We start from the raw sequence: 17,452 nt of genomic DNA on the forward strand, positions 1-17,452 counted from the left end.
TAATAATATAATAATATTAAAAATAATATCAGAATAATCGATGTTGATGTACAGTGGTCGAATAGTGGTTTGATATTCGAATATTCGACTATTCTGTGAATGCCCTAAAACACACACACGACACACACACACACACACACACACACACACACACACACACACACACACACACACACACACGCACGGGTTGAAGAAAAGCTTCCAATGATGTGTGTGCATTATGACAGTTGTTGTGTTGACAGGCCAGCAGAAGGCTAGCCGTCTCTCTGTCAGACACTTAACATTTAGCTGGGTGTGAGTGAATGACATATTCGGGTACCATCGTTGCAGTCTTAGGTGTGAGTCAGCCGACCTCCCAGTCTCAGGGGCGGACACTCTAACCACAAGGCCACTGAGCAATAAAGTAAAAGCATTAGATGCTGTTTATGTCTCTTCTTCACCTTCCAGTTGCGTTCAGCCCCCCTTTTCTCACTGGGTTTCGTTCGTGTTTTACTGCGTGCCGGAGCGGCTTCAAGCACAGACATTCAGTGTAGCTGGACGTTATGAAATGGAATCCGTTACTCTGTCGCAGCCATGTGGTCGCTTGAATATATCAGGCTGCGCGCCGCGACGAAAACGTCTGCCTATAGACAGGGTCCAGGATTTTGTCACTGGGAGACTGGGAGACCAGATTCACTCACCGAGAAGGCCAGCCATCTATAAGTGGTTTGGCCTGTGTGTCCGTTCGTCGGTGCCAAATTTCTTGGGCACTCTGTCAGTAGGCTCACTTAGTACCTCCACAATGTGTTTTCCCCACGTATGTTTTATGCTTTTTGAAATATTTAACTTTTATTGTACAGTATAATGCAGTGGTTCTCAAAGTGGGGTCCAAATATGTTAATACAGCAGTACAATCATTTTAACCCCTTGATCCATATTTTATACGTTGGCTGTTCAAACATAGCAGATATATATATATATATAAGCTCTCAGCGCGTCACTTCGTGCCATGCTGCGAGCTTGTACATCTACTATTTTTGAACATTTTTGAAAAATCTTGTAACATTTTTGAAAAATCTTGTAACATTTTTGAAAAATCTTGAACATTTTTGAAAAATCTTGAACATTTTTGAAAAATCTTGAACATTTTTGAATAATTGAACACAAATCTTCTCTTCTGGGAGTCCCTGGCACAAAACATTTTCAGATGGGGGTCCGCGGCCAAATACATTTGGGGGTCCTTGGCACGAAGAAGTTTGAGAACCACTGGTATAATGGAAGTCAATGGGGTTCGGATCACACTGAAACTTTGCCCGAATTTGGAGTCGAGTCATATGTCATAGATACGTCATAGATGACTGACGTCATAGGCTGGCAGTGGTGGAAAAAGTACTACTACTATTAAATATCAATACTGCAATGTAGAAACACTGAGGTTTTCAAATAAGTTTAGTGGAGTAAAACGTATAATATTTGCCTCTGAGATGTAGTGGAGTAGAAGTAAAATTAGTACTGAAAATTGGAAATACTCCAGCAAAGTAAAAAATACCTCAAAATTGTACTTAAGTACAGTACTTGAGTACATGTACTTACTGCAGTTACTTTCCACCACTGCACGCTGGCCATATGAATTCCGACATCCACGTTGTAGTCACGCTGTTCTCATGTGGATCTTGTGTTTCTAGAACAAGTAAAAGCAAACATCAATCCACAGTTTCACTTGTTTATCCAATATATGTTTTCTGTTTACGAAAGAGCTGGAGAGGCGGGAAGAAAACATCAGAATCATGTTTTATTTCTTCACATCACACATTTTACAGGTGCAAAGCGGTGTGTGAATGATTATTTATTTTGTGCGCGCTCCATGGTTTGGTAGTATTATGTGAGGAGAGAGAGGACAGAGGCAGAGCCAGAGCAAAGGAAAAAAGATAGAAAACAGATTAAATAGAACAAACAAAGATGTTGTTGCTGTCGGGCAGAAACCTCTTATCTCCGTATTATATCTTTCCTGAACATGTTGGGACAAAGCACGTCTCCAGGAGGGTTCACTGAAGGTTCAAAAACTATTCCAATCATGACCAGTGTTGGTTAACGTTACTTTTAAAAGTATTCTGTTATGTTACGGGATTACCCTCTTAGAAAAGTGACTCATTACATTACTTGCGTTACCGACGATTAAAACCCCTTTGCGAGGAATGACATACAGCTCAGTACAAGTAAGTTTGGCAAACACAAAATCATGAGTGCAGCCTAGGAGTGGCCACAGTGTTTTGGAGCTGTGCTGGGCTTGAGTGTAACAACGATTTGTGTGTAACATCCGTGCAACGCTCCGTTGACAGAGACGAGCTTAGGCATTTATCAGGAAACGGCGCAAATGTGTTGGATGGATTTTCCCTTTCCTTTGTGGCAACAGAAGGAACAGGGAAATATAGGCCTTAAAGGTTTCATTAAATCAAATTTCTATGATTTTATTTTTGTAGTTTTTTTTTTAGGTTTTCTGACCTCAATTACACTTCAAAAAACGGAACGTTGAACATTCAGTGGATTGTCTGTGGTCAGGGGTTTTCTGAATAATTAGGCTCAGAGAAGTGCTGTGATTGGCCTGTGGACTGGAGTGAATTTTTCAGTTAACCCATTTAGACCTGAGGCCGATTCTAAAAACGCCTTCTAAATCTAAGTTTTCTGAAAAACTTCAAACATTTATTCAAAAATTATACAACAAATTATGTTGCTATATACTGTACATAGCAACATGAACCCCAAAAGGGGTTCCCGTCCTGAAAGGTATAGTTACAAATAGGGGTTCCCGCCCAAAATGGGTTGAAACCTTTTAATACACGTTTGAAGGACCATGATAAAAACTTTGAATGTTTTGTAAAACCAGCATGAAACCTTTAAATGTAACTAAGTAACGCCATTGTTTTGGAAAGTAACCAATTACTCTTATGCAAAACTGACGCGTTAGGTTACTCCGATTCCAGTAACAGCGTTACTTGTAACGCGCTATACCCCCGACACTGATCATGACGAACATTTTGGCGTGATTCGTGACAAAGATAAGCCTATCCCCTCCCTGAATACCTTGCAAGCCCACTGGCAAACACTGATGGAATGCAGGTGGTGGCCAAATACGCACAAAACAAATCAAAAAACACACAAGCTTTGTCTGCAAAGGCCTTTAAACTCCGTATTTTACAGTGTACAGGACAACATGGTACACGCCTGCACGCGGATCTGTTTTGATTACCCTGCTGTCTGTCTCACTTCCTATCAGTTCTAAATTGGTTGTTGCGTGTGATGAGAGAAGCCACGCGCTGTCATGTTCAGACGCTGGCTGCCAGGCAGCAGGTTGACTGGCTCCCACGTACGAGATGACACACTTACATGTATTATTACGTTTATTATGTACCAGTTGGCATCGCGTACCTACACCCTGAACCCAATGAGGTCTGGAGTTTGGATTGAGTGTGCTCCCGTGTGTGTGTGTGTGTGTGTGTGTGTGTGTGTGTGTGTGTGTGTGTGTGTGTGTGTGTGTGTGTGTGTGTGTGTGTGTGTGTGTGTGTGTGTGTGTGTGTGTGTGTGTGTGTGTGTGTGTGTTATTGTACCATTGTACTAATGTTATTGGTATACAGTTCTCTCGCTCGCTCACTCGCTCGCTCTCTCTCTCGCTCTCTCTCTCTCTCTCTCTCTCTCTCTCTCTCCCTCTATATCTCTATATCTCTCTCCCACTCACACACACACACACACACACACACACACACACACACACACACACACACACACACACACACACACACACACTACAGGTGGGGGTATGTTCAAACAACAAAAGCATTCTACCTCACTACACTGAGGATATGAGACGCTTTGCAATGTCAACACAACTGACGTGCTTGTTTTTCAAACAGATGCACGGCACACACACACACACACACACACACACACACACACACACACACACACACACACACGCACACACACACACACACACACACACACACATGCGTGTACTGCAGGGACAGGTAGGGACAACAACGGAAAAAGCACAAAGCAAACAACTAGTGTGTACGCGTGAGTGTCTCGGTATCTGTGCACGTGGCGGTGCATGTGTGTACCCACCCATTCATGCAAACCGACGAATAAACTGACACACTCACACGGCATCCCAAGTCGTGTGTGTGTGTGTGTGTGTGTGTGTGTGTGTGTGTGTGTGTGTGTGTGTGTGTGTGTGTGTGTGTGTGTGTGTGTGTGTGTGTGTGTGTGTGTGTGTGTGTGTGTGTGTGTGTGTGTGTGTGTGTGTGTGAAGACAAGCTGGTTTCCCCTTCCTCTTGGGAGCCAATTAAGGATCACTAAAGAGAGAAGAGAGAGGGATACAGTAGAGATTGAAGGAGGCAGAGAAACAAAGGGAGATACAGGAGGAGGTGAGAGAGAGAGAGGAGGGTGGGTGCAGAGCACAGGGTGACAAACTGGAGGGGAAGAGCATTGATTGATGGAGGCAACAGCTGATCGATTCAATCGATTTTTAACCCATTAAGACCTGAGGCCGATTCTACAAAATGCCTTCAAAATCAGTAGTTCTCACACTCACTCAAGATATTTCAAAAATGTTCAAAAATAGCAGATCTACAAGCTCGCAGCACGGCACAAAGTGACGCGCTGTGAGCTTGTAGATCTGCTATTTTTGAATAGCCAATGCAACAATCTGAAATGACACAGATGCTTTCCCGGTTTTAATCAAATAGTAGATAAAGGAAAATAGCAATTTAATGCATTGGAGATTATTAGCTATTTTCGCTATTTTGTATGCAGTAAAGTAGGAAAATAGGGCTTTAAGTGGTTTAGACTAATTAGAGTCTAGATTCCATTACAAAAAAAAATCTTGGTTATTTGATCAATCGGAAAAAATAATCGATAGAATAATCACTAAGAAAATGATCAATAATTGCAGCCCTAGTTACCGTATGTTCTATCAAATAGAACAATGAATTGGATGGGTGGAAGTGGGTGAACCGAGTTCTACTCCCCGCCGCCCTACAACAAAAAGAATAGCGTAGTTGTGAGTTTTTGTAGATCTGCTATTTTTTCCTTTTCGTACGTATTGAAAAAAAAAGAAGTAATTTTTGACAAATGTTTGCCTCTAACGACATGCCCGAAACAGGGACGCTGGTGTTAATGTGGTTCATGTTTACAATCTGACCTGTGTCACCTGAACCTGTTCCCCGAAACTAGATTAATTAGATTAGAGCACTTCCACTACAGTATGCAGCTGACCTCACAGCAGGTCTACTGCGGGCCAGAGAACAACGCATGCACTCTGTCATGCTAGCTTTAATTAGAGGGGGACTGTGTAGGGGTGGGCAACGTCAGAGCCCAGGTCAGCTAATGGCTGCACAGGTTTAGAGTAGCTCTAAAAACTCATCTCGGCCATCAGTGGCCACGGCGCCATCTTTCAGCCATTTGGTTTCCCCCACTAATCCTTATTAAGCTCCACATGGCGTTAACCTCACCTCCCAGCAGCAGCTCTAAAGTCACTCTATCAACGTTGAGTGTCAGTCACGACGTGCTCATGTAGACGTTGATATAACAAGCAGCTGTGCTTTTGGGCAGTGTTAACTTTGACATCAACATTTGATTTAGTTTTAGTCATAGTCTTTTGAATAAAATTCCATTTAGTTTTAGTCACATCTTAGTCATCTAGATGTTTTAGCTTTAGTCTGTCTAGTTTTAGTCGACTAAATATCAATACGATTTTAGTCAACAAAATCTACAGTTGATTTAAATGACTAAAATGTATTTTGGCGGGCCGCGATGGCGTCATAATGCCTGAACAAGCTCACAACGCATCTGCAAGCCGACGCGTTGGGAGCTTGTAGATCAGCTATTTTCGGAGCGTGACACCCACACGTAGCCAAGCATAAAATGACATGTCTTCGTTCACCTCTTCTCCAGTAGTCCCTCCCTGACATTTTCGTCTAGTTTAAATTTATTGATGAAATGATCCATATATTTAGTCATATTTTTAGTCATCATAGCTTAGTTTTTAGTTTGGTTTTATTTAGTTTTTGTCAGTGAAAAAAGGTAGTCGACGAACATTTTTTGTCATAGTTTTAGTCGACGAACACTGCAATCAACATTGAGTGTCAGTCACGACATGCTTCTCTAAACGTTGATATAACTTGGGTCTTCGCTGTGTGTTATTTTCCGTGCCTCTGAGAGTTGTGTGACAGGTTCATTGTCACGCACGCCCCGTGGAGCGGAGAGAAAGAAGGTTTCATGCCATTTTTGCAATCCGTTTTGAGACGCAGCGACGTCCCAGAGAGGGAAACGGTTGTTTGCCATCCGAATGAGTCTGGTTGCCGAACTGAAATATCTTCAGTTAACATTTTAACAGTCCAACGGCATGGCAGCTTATGCTATTCATTTTCTCTCTCTTTTGACTGATTGAAGTTTTTTTCAATGACGAAAAATGCGTTTACAGTTTACATGAACAGTGTATTTGCACATATCTGTCAAAAGGATAGAACATCTTGAGAGCCTATTTCCGTTGTGGAGCTTTGAAGTGTAAATGTGTAAACCGAGTGTTTTTGTTTTTTTGTTAGTTTTTTGGTTGTTGTTGTTGTTGTTTTTTGGGGGGGGGTATCCATGAAACATGATAAAACATTTTTTAGGAGGAAATAGCCATTAATCCTCATTTTCATCAGCTTTCTCTCAAGTAATGTTTTTCATGGCATGTGCTGATTATGTATATTTTCTTCTATCAACCTGTCTACTTTGTTGTATTGACATAAATAACATTATAACTTGTTTCTAAAGTAAGCAAGTAAACTTTCTAAACAGGAGCTACAAGGTGAACAAAACATTACATGAAATAAATAAAGAAAGAATATAAGTAACAACAATAAAAAACGATATGAAAGCATTAAGAACCACCCGAGGCAAATGAAAAACATCAATATACACACTGTGTATAAATTGTGCGCCTTCACAAAGATGGATAGATCGCTATCTAAATTTATCTTACGCTGCTGATCAAGAGCGTATACAGCCTCTCTCTCGCTCCCGTCTCTCCGCGACTCCCGTGGGGTTGGAGGGGGGTACACTGTGTTTCCTATTTTCATGCAACGGGGACGTTGGTGCGTTTTTGTCGCTGTGTGTCTGCGTGCGCGGTGCGTTTGTTGTCTCATGCGCTCATGCAGGTGCGAGAGGATGTTAAGTGAGACGTCTCACGAAAATAACACTGAAAAGTTTATGTTTAACCACTTAAACCCCAGCATCCTTATTTGTGGGGAAGGCTTTTTGCAGAAAATAGCAGATCGACAAGCTCACAGCGCGTCGCGATGCGACGTGCTGTGAGCTTGTCGATCGGCTATTTTCCAACAGAAGCTTTCCCCACAATAACAGAAAACAGAAAATACGCTAGTATAGAGCCCTGCCCGACTCCGGTCAACCGTATGGGGTTTAAGTGGTGAATTCATAGACCGCCACGCTCACGATCTACATGCTCTACATGTTCACAACACGCCCACGCCCATAAAACGTGTTGTCAGCTCGTAGATCGGCAATGTCCGGCAAGCGACCCAAGCTAAAGTCTCTGTCTTTGTGTGTCTGTCTGTCTGTCTGTCTGTCTGTCTGTCTGTCTGTCTGTCTGTCTGTAGGTGGGACAGACATCGTGTCCTGTTTTATGGGCCAGAACCCAACAGTGCCAGTATACCGGGGCGAAATCCAGACCAGAAATCTAGGCATGGCGGTAGAGGCATGGAGCTTAGAAGGTAAGATTGTTTCTCTGTGTGTGTGTGTGTGTGTGTGTGTGTGTGTGTGTGTGTGTGTGTGTGTGTGTGTGTGTGTGTGTGTGTGTGTGTGTGTGTGTGTGTGTGTGTGTGTGTGTGTGTGTGTGTGTGTGTGTGTGTGTGTGTGTGTGTGTGTGTGTGTGTGTGTGTGTGTGCGTGCGTGCGCGCGCGCGTGCGTGCGTTCGTGTGTGCGCGCGCACGCGCGCGTGTACTCAAATGTTTTACTTAAATAAAAGTATCAATACTGCAATATAGAAATATGTTACAAATAAAAGTCCGGAATTAAAAAAAAAGTACAAACATTTTTGAAAATAGCCTAGGTATAAAATAGGGCTAAAGTGGTTCATGTATGTTTTATAATGTAATAATTTATATCTGCAAAGTAACTAGTAACTTAAGTTTTCAAATAATGAAAAAAGTAAAAGTACAATATTCGCTTCTGAGATGGAGTAGAAGGAAAAGTATAGACACTTGGAAATACTCCAGTAAAGTAAAAAAAATCCTCAAAATTGTACTTAAGTACAGTACTTGAGTACTCTCCAGGGATACTTACGCTGGGAGCCCACCAAAAAAAGCATTGCTTCGTTATTACTAACACCCATCTTTCCCAACAACCTTTCCACAGAATCTAATACTATTGGCAAGATCTAATTGTGTCACATTGGCTGTTATTATCTCATCATCCCAGGGACCCCCGGGGCACATAACCCTGCAGGCTCTGGGAACATACCGTACACTGCAACTTGGCACATTGTCTGGTACAGTTATAGGACTGAGGTTATTACCAGGCACAATTTAGTCTGGGGACAGATTTTGCAAGACAAACAAGCGGCCAGATCTACAAAAACAAGTTCAAAAGAAGCGACCTGGCCGCATGATCACACACACACACACACACACACACACACACACACACACACACACACACTGCAAATTGATCAGCTATTTGAAAATTAACCGATGTACAAGCTTGTAGATCTGCTATTTAAAAAAAAAAAGTTGTGTTTGAAACATTTTAACAACACAAAATATTTTTTGATGGGTCTCCGTGGACAAATCTCACAAATCTCTTCTGGGGGTCCCTGTCAAAAAAAAAATCAGATGGGGGTCCGAGGCAAAATACATACAATTTGGGGGTCCTTGAAAAGGTTTGGGAGCCAGTGCTCTCACATTGATTTGAGTTCGTCTTCAGTCTCTCAATTGGCTGAAGGGGGGCTGCCCTCCGTCCCCCCTCACAGAGACAGAGCAGATTGAGGTCTAATTGAATGTATATGTTTGTACCAATAGCCCAGGATTATTCCAGTCTGACGCTAAGCCAGGAAAACCACAACCAGTCCTCTGAGAGATGATTACTGTTTCCAGCTAAGACGTGTGTGTGTGTGTGTGTGCGTGTGTGTGTGTGTGTGTGTGTGTGTGTGTGTGTGTGTGTGTGTGTGTGTGTGTGCGTGTGCGTGCAGGTAAACCGGTATGGGGAGAGAGCGGGGAGCTGGTGTGTTTGAAGCCAATCCCCTGTCAACCCACACACTTCTGGAACGACGAAAATGGCGTCAAGTACCACAAAGCCTACTTCTCTACATACCCTGGTCAGTAACACACACACACACACACACACACACACACACACACACACACACACACACACACACACACACAGTACCCCCGTATTATAAACACAAAGCCTATTCATTCTCCATAGCCTGCAATACATTTCCTCTACCTGAAGGTGTGGGTGTGTACCGACTCTTCACATCAAACCATAATACAGGGTCTTATGTAATATGAACCTAATATTACTGTGTGTATTACTGTATGTTTTCTCTGTAGGTGTGTGTGTGTGGGGGGGGGGTTCCCAGGGAGGGTATACTGTACGATGAAACACAGCTGAACATCTTTCATTGTGTAAAATGATGTGTGTAATCTAGGTCTCTACTGTACCTCTGTCACCAGGTGTGTGGGCCCACGGAGATTACTGCAAGATCAACCCCAAGACGGGAGGCCTCGTTATGCTGGGTCGAAGGTCGGTTTTACACCAGCTGGTTCTAAAACCTTTTTCATGTCGAGGACACCGTCCCAACGCGCATTAGGCTGCGGACCCACAATCTGAATTTGTTTTTGTTGTGTATGCTTTGTGGGGTTCTCTCTCCTGATTGGATGAAATTGGCAACCCACCTGAACATTTATTTTCTGTAAAGAGATGGGGAGACCCCTGTTAGTGAACAAATACTGACTTGTTTTTGTATAATACAGATATCTTTGTTTTAATGTGACGTTAATGTGATGAAGAGTGAGCTCAGGCCATTAAATGAACTGAAATGAAACCAAGATGCTAAAGTGTACCCCCCCACTGTACCCCCCCCCCCCCAAAAAGAAAACTCAGAAAACAGATTTTTTTTTAATTGATTCTGATTCCCCCCCACTTTCCAATACGTTATGGGCATTTTGGCTCACGCTGTGTCCAAAACCATCAGCGTGTTCTCATTTGTTGGAATGGAATGGTGACCTTGGAGTCCTGCCTTGGTCTTAGACGTGCTCCCTGTCCCAAACTTTTCCCTACCAAGCAAATAACCATAGTCTCTGGATGAGCCCCCCCCCCCCCCCCCCCACACTATTGTGAAATGGCTCTCCAACTGTTTCATGTCATGTCAATTTGCTGATGTACAAAGTCACTGTGCGTCACTTTGTGATTCGTTGCTATTTTTGAATAGCCAGCATATAAAATATAGATAAAGTGGTTATAAGGATTTCTATGCTGTATTAACACATTTTGCTGGGGCCCCCCTGGAACCCCCCGAAGGACCCCAGGGGGTCCCCGGATCCCACTTTGAGAACCACTGTACTAGACATCTCTGAAACGTTCTCAGTACTCTTTGGTACCACCACTGACTGACGCCGTGTGTGTGTGTGTGTGTGTGTGTGTGTGTGTGTGTGTGTGTGTGTGTGTGTGTGTGTGTGTGTGTGTGTGTGTGTGTGTGTGTGTGTGTGTGTGTGTGTGTGTGTGTGTGTGTGTGTGTGTGCACGCGCGTGTGTTTTATAGCGACGGAACGTTGAACCCTAATGGCGTCCGTTTCGGCAGCTCGGAAATCTACAACATCGGTAAGCCTTAAAGTCCAGATGAAACGGCATTTCTATTATTTGTGACATATTTTTGAGTGAAACAAGATAGGCGTTAATCATTTTTCATTTTTTCTTTCACCTCCTTGCTCCTGTGTTCTATCCTCTCCTGTTCTCGTACCTCCTTTCCTCTCCTTCTGTACTCTCGCCCATTTTCACCTCTTTTTTCTCCTCTCCTGTGCCATATCCCCCCCCTCTCTCTCTCCCTCTCTCATTTACAATCTAGTGTTGAATGGGGCTTGGAGGGGCTTTTGCCCATTATGCCCGTTTAAGGCATTTATAAACGCCAGAATGAGAGTGGACTTTGGGTTTTATTCACTCATGAATAATGTTGAGGTTTTGATATTTCTGTGAGGCTTCTGTGAGATATTTCTGTGAGGCTATTTCTGTGAGGCTTTCTGTGAGGCTGTTCTGTTGTGGAGAGATAGTTGTTTTTTTTAACTATGTATTACTATAGGCTTTAAAGGGTAAGACCACTTTGGTAGAGGTTTGGGTTGCGTAGTTACCTTGCCATGATGTAACTCCAAAGGTGGGCAAGACATCAAAAATAATTGCTCCATTGATTAGAAATTGATAATTCAAAATATGCTCCTCATTGACTTACATTGTACGGTAAAACAGCTCTCAAAGTCACTCTTTTAGCACAGAAATGATCCCAAACATAGCTGATTCAGACAATATAGAGCATCACCAAACCCAGTACTGTTTGTTTTTTTAATAAAAATGTCAACTTCCTGTTGATTTTACTATTTGAAGATCTGGATCCGGATCTGCCGATCCAGTCCGGGTTTTCTACTTATTAAAAATGGCAAAATCAACAGGAAGTTGACATTTTTATTTAAAAAAAAAACAGTACTGGGTTTGGTGATGTTCTGTATTGTCTGAATCAACTTTGTTTGCGCTTATTTCTGTGCTAAAAGAGTGACTTTGAGAGCTGTTTTACCGCACAATGTAAGTCAATGAGGAGCATATTTTGAATTATCAATTTCTAATCAACGGCGCAATTATTTTTTATTTCTTGCCCACCTTTGGAGTTACATCATGGCAAGGTAACTACACAACCCAAACCTCTACCAAAGTGGTCTTGCCCTTTAACTGACATGTTATTTGGTATGGTCATGATTGTATTAGAAAATAAAGGTGTTTAAAAACATTTATTAAAAATATCTCCCTCTCTCTCTCTCCCCTGTGCAGTGGAGGCGTTTGAGGAAGTGTCCGACAGCCTGTGCGTTCCCCAGTACAACTCTGACGGGGAGGAGCGCGTGGTTCTGTTCCTGAAGATGGCCCCCGGCCAGGCGTTCCGTCCGGAGCTGGTGCAGAGCATCAGAGGAGCCATCAGGAAGGCCCTGTCGGCCCGCCACGTCCCCGCCCTGCTGCTGGAGACCAGAGACATTCCTGTGAGTTCTCACCAACTCTATTCCTCCACAATACTGCAATGTAGAAGTACTCTGTTACAAGTAAAAGTCTGGAATTCAAAATGTACATGAGTAGTACAAAAGTATGTACTTCAAGTACCAAAAAAAAAATCAAATAATTGTAGTGGAGTAAAAGTACAATGTTTGCCTCTGAGATGTAGTGGTACAGACAATTGGAAATACTCCAGTAAAGTAAAAGTACCTCAAAATTGTACTTAAGTACTGTACTTGAGTAAATGTACTTAGTTACTTTACACCACTGACAGTGGATTACAGGTATGTACAAAGTATAGATACTCGTGAAAATGGCTGCTTTGTATTATAAGTAACTCAACATGACAAAAACCAAGTGGAACCACCAGAGAGTGTCATAAAGGCCTTCACATAATCAATGGTGACTTTTTGGAGGCCCTTGACCACTTAAACCCTATATACTCTGTTGTACATCATATAGCTGAGATTGTCTATTTTAATTGAATGTTCGTCTGTCTTTCGCTAAATGTTTGCCTATTTTTGCCGAATGGAAATGGTGGAAGTGAGGTCTCCTCACTGGAGGGTGAGCCAGTAGCGTACAACAGCAGTGGCAGAGTATTAATTGGCATAACAACTAAATTGGGAGGAAAAATTGGGTAATAATAATTGGCTACTCTAAATGTAATAAAAAATAAAGAAATGTGGGTCCATGGCCTAATGAAAGTCAATTTGGGGGGGCAAGGGTCAGTGACGTAATAGATTGAAAAACCCTGCTCGAGGTCATAAAAATAATGCTTCTGAACCTCAATACTTCCACTAACTTCTGACTGAGTATGTTGAGAATCGATGAAGTCCTGGCGGATTTGAGTTCCGTAACTCTTCCTCGACATTGCATGAATAATGTTCTGTTTACCTCTCCTCCTGTGTGTCTTCTTGCAGTACACCATCAGTGGGAAGAAGGTGGAAGTGGCCGTGAAGCAGATCATCGCGGGGCGCGAGGTGATGCAGAGAGGAGCGTTCTCCAACCCAGACTCCCTGGACCTCTACAAGAACATTCCAGAGCTGCAGAACTACTAGTGTATCACGAGGACCAGGAAACGCCACAGAATCTCAAAACTGGAAAAAGGAGGACACTGTCAAAGGGAACCAACAAGGATTCAAGTTTTTAATTCTAGTAAACTTTGTTGCTATACAGGAAGAGACATTCGGAGAGACTGCACCTTGAGCTTTGTACAGGGGGGTAGGGGGGGGACACTTTCCATCATAAATTAACGTCTTCGGAAAACACGAGGCGTTTAGTTTTCCCGGAGCGCTAGCTTGCAAATATGCTGGCTGGGCCAAGAATTGCTACTGAAAGTGTATATGTGGAAGTACAGGAAGTACCGGCCCAAGGATGTTACGTTGACGCTGCGGAGATCGTAATTGGTCGGGAAATGACAGCTTCCGAGTGGGGGGGGAGGGGTCTTTACCAGGCTTTTCTCCTCGTGAGATGAGAAAATCCTGGGAACGAGTTTCACCCTGCGAGCAGGCTAACACTGGAGCGGTTGTTGCTTTGCTAACCGCGTTGTGTCCATGTGTCCAAAACGTTCAAACTGCGTTCCACAGGCTGTGTGCGCCAGAGCTTGTGAATATACTGTTTATGCTCTGAAACTGTCTGGGGAAAAAAGGGGAGATTCGATGCCTCTTTTTCTCTGCTGCTTTTAAAAACCCCTTAAGCTCCGTCTCGTGCTTTTGCCGTACGGCTGTGTTTTTTTGGGTAATAGCTGATGTTCAAGCTCACAGCGCGTCGCATCGCACCACGTTGTAAGGTTGTAGATGGGCTATTTTCACTATAAATAATGCATGCCCAAAATAGCGGTGCCAGGTTGAAAGGGGTGTTAACTGTACTCTTTGTCTCGCAAGGCAGACTGTTGCCTCCCATAATTTTCAAAATGCTTCCGCCATACAGTCTGGAGCATGGAAGCTCTGGAAATGATCCGGGGATAAAGCCGATGTATGACCCCTCCTCCCCTCTTCCGTTTCGTCTTTACAGTCGCGCAAATATGTCCCAATGTAAATCTAAATAATCAAAGCCTACTGTATATAGCTTGCTTCTTATCAGAAATGGAAATTCTAAAATAGAATGTAAATATATTTTGAAATATATTTTCGTGTAGCGGAAACAGGTGACAGCTTCCTTTCTCGGCTTTCGGGAGGTGTAGTTCTTGTGGAATAGTTGTCTGGCTATGCGAGACTTAACTGTCCTCTGAATGGGTCCAAGACGGCAAGACGAAAATGTCCACGCACACACACAGCCAGTGGAACCCACTAGCTTCAGCTTTCATCTCCTCGCCGCTGTTGGGTGTCGTGTTTCGCTATGTTAAACGTGTCCAACTTGTTGTCTTTGTCCAGTAATGTTGCCTGTTGTTATAATAACATGGCGGTGCTGAAGCTTCTTCGACAGTACCTAAGACGAGTCATGAAGCAGTTTTCTGTGTGCACCGCCAGACCAAACGAGTTGTTAGCTTGTTCAAATGAAGCCAGGTACCCAGGGTAAAAGTAGACTCTGTTGCTGTCGGGCAGAAACATCTTATCTCCATATTTCAACTTTTAGTGTTTTTGATGAATGCCCTACTTTATCATACTACAGTGTCACACGTTTCGAGCTTGTCGAGCTGCTATTTTTTGCTACTTTTGAATCCTGGAAAGTAACAGTTTTGGACGTATGAGGTTTCCACCCGACAGTGACGATTTATTCCATATCGGTACCGGGCTGAAACGGTTTACAAAATCCTCTACATACTGTACTACTGTGTCCAGACCCTAAACCTCAGTTTACAATTTGTAAATGCTTGATTTAGTTTATATATCAAGACATGAGTTGATGTGTTAGCGGTTACATGCTGCAGTAGTGTTGGGATTTATTTGTATAGCTCTCAATCGCTGTTACAGTTTCAAAAGGCTTTAAAGGGACCACATTTAACACAATGCCCATAGACCCTTAGTCAGGTGAGGTACAATCTGGGAACCCATTCGGTAAAAAATGTTTTTATTCCTCAGTTTGGCTCCTCCCCATTCTTAGTCCACTTCCTCTCGGGTGCTACTGTGTTTATTTCTACTAACAACACTACGTGTTTAGGGCAGACAGATTGAGAGACAGATTAGACGAGGTAAAACACCCGAGAAAAGGAAAAAAAAGCCTCAACAGGAATAGAAAAGGGAAGAAACATCTAGAACTATCACAGTAGGGATAACTCCTTCCTGGGCAGACATGGGTGCAATAGGTGCCGAGTGGAAGTATCTAAATGTAAATGATGGCTGTATGTATGCCCAGTGGCTGGGCTATCTGGACAAAATCAAATATCACAATATGTTTTGACCAAATACCTCAGTGTATCGATATTGTGATGATATTGTCGTATTGTGACCATATCAATTTAGTTTTAATTTTTTTATTTTTACAATTATGAAAGTATTTAAAAAGTGATTTAAATGCGTAAAATAAGTAATAATAAAATAAGTGATTAAAACCATGAAAAGACACTTATGCCATATATCACGGCATTACGATATCCCAAATCCTATAAGATATCTTGTCTCATATCACGTTATCGATATAATATCGATATATTTCCCAGCACCAAGAGTATGGTCTTGTTTTCATCTTCTACCCCTCAAATAACTTCAACTGAAACACGTGGCTGCTGTAAACCACAGTGGCTGAGTAAACAGTTACTTTTACTCAGTTACATTTACTTCAGTAACTTTTTGAATAAATTGTACTTGTAAGAGTAGTTTTAACGCAAGCATAATGTGTGAAGAAAAGGCTTTACTGTTTCTGCTTTGCATTTGGGTCAAATGTAAACAACTAAAAGGAAAAAAACAAATTCAAATGATTTGGCTACATTCCGCTTGTTTCTTTTACTCTTTTACTGTTTATTAAATGCACATTCTGTATTTAATTCTCTCAAAGAGACGTCAACCAATTGTGTTTATTTATATTTTACTTACTTACTTTATAAGTACTTATAATTTTATATTTTACACATTTGAATTACATTCTGATTATTTAAACAATAAATCATATCATACGCTGTAACTCAGTACTTGAGTAGTCTTTTCACTGGATACAGTACTTTCTTATTCTTATTCTAAGTAATTATTTGGATAACTACTTTTACTTCTACTACAAGAAAACTACTGATTTAGAAGACATTCGGCCTCAGGTCTTAATGGGTTAAGTGACATACAGTACTAGCGTCATGTCCAGGTGATGGATTTGTACATAGTACTAGCGTCATGTCCAAGGGGATGTACTTGTGTATCATGTGACAAACTAGCGTCATGTCCAAGGGGGTGTACTTGAGACAGACTACTGAACCTATGGGCCACATGGCTCGGGGAACCAATCGGTTCCCAACGCTGCTTGTGTACTGACCTTTGCGGGTCGACTTGCCGGCTGCTTGCTTTCGTTCAGACACAGATACCAATCTCTTCTGTAACACATTCAATTATATTTGGCTTTCATAAAAACCAGACGGTAGCTAAATTTATCTATCCCATTTTAGAGTGAAGGGAGGATGAGGAGTTGGCAGACAGACAGAGATGAGAGGATAGTGTGCGTATGTGTGTGTGTGTGTGGGGGGGGGGGGTTATTCAGCCAGACATGAGTTTTAGAAATACACTTGGCGCTTTAACTCACCATAATCTTTTAAGTGTGAACACTCGGTCCCGACAGGCATCCGAGCCTCAAAACAGCAGGGGGGGGCAACGGGGACGGTGACAGGGAACAAACTAAAAGTTGAAAAGGAGAGACAGGGGGTATGGTTTGTATTTTAATGGACTTCGAGATTGGAACACCTCGAGTCGCTCAAAATGTAATGATGTTTCAGCAGCAATGGTGTTTTAATGCCTACTTTATCGTCTCTGCGGGGTGGAAAACTGATACGTCCAAAAACCAAAACTGTTACTTTTGAGGATTCAGTTTCAAAATGAGCAAAAGTAACAGATCCACAAGCTCGAAACGCGGCGCTTCACGCCGCGTTTCGAGCTTGTGGATCTGCTACATTTGATGCTTTTGTGTGACGCTGTAGTATGATCCAGTTGGGCGTTAATTTAAGAAAGAAAAAAAAAGTTAGAATATGGAGATAAGAGGTAAAATATTATTTTTGCCGCGCAATACTGTATCAGGCTGAACAAAGCTGTCAG

The 17,452-nt window shown here is 42.4% G+C and overlaps 1 protein-coding gene across 1 annotated transcript in view; it reads left to right on the forward strand.

The window, feature by feature from the left end:
• The window catches only part of LOC311044557 (acetoacetyl-CoA synthetase), a 44,885-nt gene extending 28,415 nt beyond the window's left edge, over positions 1 to 16,470 (forward strand). The window contains exons 9-14 of the mRNA XM_084056232.1: positions 7,635 to 7,748; positions 9,224 to 9,349; positions 9,714 to 9,783; positions 10,801 to 10,859; positions 12,072 to 12,274; positions 13,205 to 16,470. Coding sequence (XP_083912358.1) covers positions 7,635 to 7,748; positions 9,224 to 9,349; positions 9,714 to 9,783; positions 10,801 to 10,859; positions 12,072 to 12,274; positions 13,205 to 13,342 — 710 coding nt within the window. The 3' untranslated portion in view covers positions 13,343 to 16,470. The remainder of the gene's footprint in view (positions 1 to 7,634; positions 7,749 to 9,223; positions 9,350 to 9,713; positions 9,784 to 10,800; positions 10,860 to 12,071; positions 12,275 to 13,204) is intronic.
• The last annotated feature ends 982 nt before the right edge of the window (positions 16,471 to 17,452 follow it).

The sequence above is a fragment of the Gymnoscopelus microlampas genome (genome assembly GCF_963454915.1).
Source record: "Gymnoscopelus microlampas genome assembly, chromosome: 4".
NCBI lineage: Eukaryota > Metazoa > Chordata > Actinopteri > Myctophiformes > Myctophidae > Gymnoscopelus > Gymnoscopelus microlampas.